This window comes from Buceros rhinoceros, unplaced genomic scaffold (genome assembly GCF_000710305.1).
Source record: "Buceros rhinoceros silvestris isolate BGI_N320 unplaced genomic scaffold, ASM71030v1 scaffold23831, whole genome shotgun sequence".
In the NCBI taxonomy this organism is placed as follows: Eukaryota; Metazoa; Chordata; class Aves; order Bucerotiformes; family Bucerotidae; genus Buceros; species Buceros rhinoceros.
Window position 1 is genome coordinate 8,753 of NW_010393989.1, and position 4,167 is coordinate 12,919.

Genomic DNA, 4,167 nt, shown 5'->3' on the forward strand with positions numbered 1-4,167 from the left:
TGAAGCCACCTGCCGCTCTGGGGTCTTCAAGTGATGGAGTTTGTGATCCTCCAGCTTAAGATGATCAGAACCTTGGTGCCTCTTGCCGTTGTCAGCAGTATTTCTGCTTTAGCCACAGTTTCTCGCCTTTATTGTTTGTTGCCTCTTTCCAAAGGGGGTTTTCGACGTGTCCGTTAGAAAACCCGTGATCTGCTAACATCTAGTTTGACGTTTTTCTTTCTCTGAGTTCTGCCAGAATTATGTAGCACCAGTCACCTTCCGGCTCAGGGGCATTGCCCCATTGTGCCGTTATTGTCTTGGTCTTAAAGTTGCCCGTGAGGAAGCCCGAAACACTTCTTGGCCAGCAGAGAAGTCAGGACACTTCACTCCAGACTGGTAACTCCTTTAGAAGGCTGGTAAACCCTCTGCAGTAACAGTCAGGGGTTTATGGGACTGAAACCGGTAGGACTTTATTTAAACTGTCACTTATATTAATTCAGGCCAGGCCAGGTTCTGTTTCTTTGGGATATAAGTGGCAGGGCAGTATGTCTTTGTCAAAAAATAAATGGAGGAAGTGCGAGGTGCTGTCAGAAGCAGCGAAACCAAACCAGCTGGCTCGCCCTTAAGCGTACTCTGGTCTGTGATGTCCTGCCTAAGAAAACGTGGCTGTTCTTTGTGATTTAGTGAGGTTATTTTCCATCTCCCTCCCTTTTCTCACAGGTTGGACCGATGCCGTGGCTTGGTCCCCAGACAGACGAGACCATTAAGGGGCTGTGCCAAAGAGGAAAGAAGAACATGCTGTTGGTCCCGATAGCCTTTACAAGTGACCACATCGAAACGCTCTATGAACTGGACATTGAGTACGCCCAAGTTTTAGCCAACGAGGTAGATGCCCGATAGTTTTTATAACGGTTTGGGTAGCAGTGCTCCAGAATTACCTTTTCAATTTGCTTCAAAGTTGCTTTTTGTCATGCGATTTGGGCAAATTTGATTTTTCTGTAGCCAAACGAATGGTTAGCAGCACAGAGGGGTGCGCGTTTGTCTTTCTGGGTCGAACTGTTGAAGCCACTCCTGTCCTTACTGAAGAAGGGCCGTTGGGTTTTGGCAGCAAAGTGCGAATTTTCATCGCAGGTGCTTGTGCTGTATTGAAACACGCGGCATTGCTCTTGGTTCTGCTGCTCTGGGGCGATTCTCGATGAAGCGGAAGGGGAGATCTTGAAGGCTGGCTAGTGCAGGATCCAGCAGCCTTAACTCCTTTCTCCTTGTCTCTGATTCAGTGCGGAGTTGAAAATATCCGAAGAGCAGAGTCTCTGAACGGAAACCCGCTGTTCTCCAAGGTACCCGCTTGTCGCCGTGGCTGGAAAAATTTGCATTGTCCGTCTCCCACTGGACTAGGGGCGTCTTCTGTCTAGAAGAAAGTGTTTTCTTTTCTGTTTGTGAGCGGTTTTGTACTTTCTGTTTTTAAAAAGTTTTGAGTTTACTTGTGGTAATCTTTTAATGAAAGAGTTCTCTGAAGATGTTATGCCAGCACAGTGCTCAGGCTGGATTTTCCCCTGCAGCAGAGGCGGGTGGTGTTCAGAACGTGTCACCTGATGAGGACAGGCTTTGGCCGTGTCTCACCAGCCAGCCTGACTCAGTTAAAGCGGATTTTCATTTTATGCAGGCGGGTTTGCTCGCCTCTGATGTTTAATTACTGTCTTTCAGGCCCTGGCAGACTTGGTCTGTTCACACATCCAGTCCAACGAGGTCTGCTCCAGGCAGTTAACCCTCTGCTGCCCGCTCTGCGAGAATCCCGTCTGCAGGGAGACCAAAGCCTTCTTCACTGAGCAGCAGCCGTGAGGGGCCGTCTGCGAGAGCAGCCCCCGTTACGCCCGGGGAAGCAGCGCGAAGGAAAGAGGCTGCTTGACCCAGCGCTCCTCTCTTACACGCTTACAGGCTGAGTGGCGTCAACCTTGCGGAACAGGGAGGAGAACTTGACTTTTTTGTTTTGTTTTCTCTTAGGTTTTCTTTGTTGGAGTTTGCGCAGGGTAGGGGAAAAAGGGCGTTTATCCCGCCAGATGTGAACAAGTCTCGTTTCACCCGATTCCGATTGGACTTAGCATGAGCTCATGAGTATGCACTGAAAAACTTAAAAACCTTTGTACCCGTTGGCTTCTCTTTGCTGTGCAGGGCTTGGTTTGTACGCAGCTGGGTCAGGAGCGCGTTCATTTCTGCTTTCGTTGTCAATTATTTGTGTTGTTTGTCCTTAAGGTACAGTATAACCAGCACAGTCACTGCTTGTCTCTTCTGAGAGTGATTTTTCAGATGGGTTTGAAGCTCGAGTGACTTCTAATGCTTTTTAAATATTCTATATATTTTTTTTTTTTAGAACGTAGAGGTAAGGCTTTGTTTTGGTTTGTTCTTTTCTCTCCTGCCAGAAACTTCTGGTGAAAGCTTAGCTGGGATAGTAGAACGCACAAGCTTTGTTTACATTTTCTAGAAGAAACCCTCTCCTCATCTGCAGGACAGCCTCTGCAGTGGAGGAGTGTGAACTGGAAGGAATGAGCCTGCTTGGGTGCTGCTGAAGAGCAGACCCGATGGGAACAAATCGCAGGTTTCAGACCAGCAGCGTGCGCGGAGACGTGTTGGTTCATCTTCGAAGCAAAACGGCTTTTTAAAATGATGATTCAAAAGGGCTTTCCGTGTTTGGTGAAGATCGTGCAGGAGGCCAGGCTTGCTCTCCAGAAGGTTCCTAGATCTGCTGTGTGCTTTCTACTGTGCCACGGTGCCGTGGGTTGTGTGGGACGCCCGTGGCGTTCCGCGGGTACCGCAGGTGTAGCTCCACTGCTGCTGTCGTTTACAGCTGGGGTGATAATTTGTGCAGCAGCTGCCCGAGCGCGGGCAGCCCGGCTGCAGGCTGGCAGCGGGGTGCTCCTGCGTACCTTGGTCAGGCCGGATCTGGTCTGTTAAGTCCTGGCTCTGCTCGTGGGCTGGCAGTACGTGCTCGTAACCCAGCTGAACTTCTGGTGTCTCTTGGCAGACGTTCGGGGGCGTCAGGACTGCTGAATCTGCTCCCACGTAGGGTTAGTTGTGTGGCGAAAAACCATTTTAGGGCAGTTACTCCCTTGCTGTCAGCACCAGGAACGTGTCCAGGGTAGTCCTGGGGAAGGAGGGGGCTTTTCCGGACGGCTGCTCCCCACGCAGTACACCCTAGCTTGGCACGTGTGGTGGTTCAGGGTAGGAGTACCACAGCCCCGCCGTCAGTGGTCCTTGCCACAGGGCCCTCCCCTCCTGGGTGCGACAGAGGGGCAGAGCTGTGACGGTGTCCCGTGGGACTGAGCCTCGCGTGTGTCACCGGAGCTGTCAGCTCCGCGGTATCAATGTTTACTTGATGTAATTAGCACTGAAATGAGCCAGGACTTGGCAGCGCAGGTTGTTTTCGGTGAACGAAGGAATGACCCGGCTCATCGTGCTGTTTGAGAAGCAGGTGCCATCGTCTCAGACAGTTTTATTTGCTTCTGTAATTACGAGGCACGGACAGTCTGAACCTCCGATCTTTCAGGGATAGGCTTGTTTAAAAAGCAGATCGGCCTCTGTGGCTATAACAGGGGTTTCTCTTGTTCTATTTTATCTTTAAACAATTAAACGTGGCACTGAGGAGATGAACGGGTGCTGTGTCCAGCAGCCAGTGGGCCAACTACTGCCATGGAGCGATGCAAATCCTACTGTATGGCCTCGCTAGGGCCCAGGGCCTGATACGTCTTCAGAGGTGGTGGACGTGTGTCCACTGCCATACTGCAGCTTCCGAGCGCGATCGTGGCGAGACAGACTTGAATTCCCTCCGTGCCAGAACCTCCGCCATCACCGCTGTTCCTCGTCGCTGTAGCAGAACGAGTCTTCCTTGACCCTTCGCACCGGTACCTGTTGCAGTGGCCGGGAGCTGGAAGCCAGGGCTCCGCCTCTCCCTTTCTCGCTCCGTTCTTGGCTTCTGCTCGCTGCCTGGGCAGGGGGACGGAGCGCAGAGCCCATTCCTGCCCTTGCTCAGGGGAGCAGGTGGGGTTTTCCTGTGTGTGGAAGGGTGAAAATTCCATGGAAAAGCTTGGAATCAATGTCAAAAGAATCTTAACACGCCTGGCAAGGGAACACCAGCCTTATGTCTCTGGTCGGACAGAGAACTTCCTCCGTTCCCCTTGCTCTGCTTGACGCTCC

The 4,167-nt window shown here is 51.5% G+C and overlaps 1 protein-coding gene across 1 annotated transcript in view; it reads left to right on the forward strand.

Annotated features, from left to right (window-relative positions):
* The window catches only part of FECH (ferrochelatase), a gene marked incomplete at its 5' end in the record, with an annotated part of 10,141 nt that extends 8,323 nt beyond the window's left edge, over window positions 1–1,818 (forward strand). The window contains 3 exons of the mRNA XM_010145106.1: window positions 700–864; window positions 1,257–1,316; window positions 1,684–1,818. Coding sequence (XP_010143408.1) covers window positions 700–864; window positions 1,257–1,316; window positions 1,684–1,818 — 360 coding nt within the window. The remainder of the gene's footprint in view (window positions 1–699; window positions 865–1,256; window positions 1,317–1,683) is intronic.
* Window positions 1,819–4,167: the final 2,349 nt, after the last annotated feature.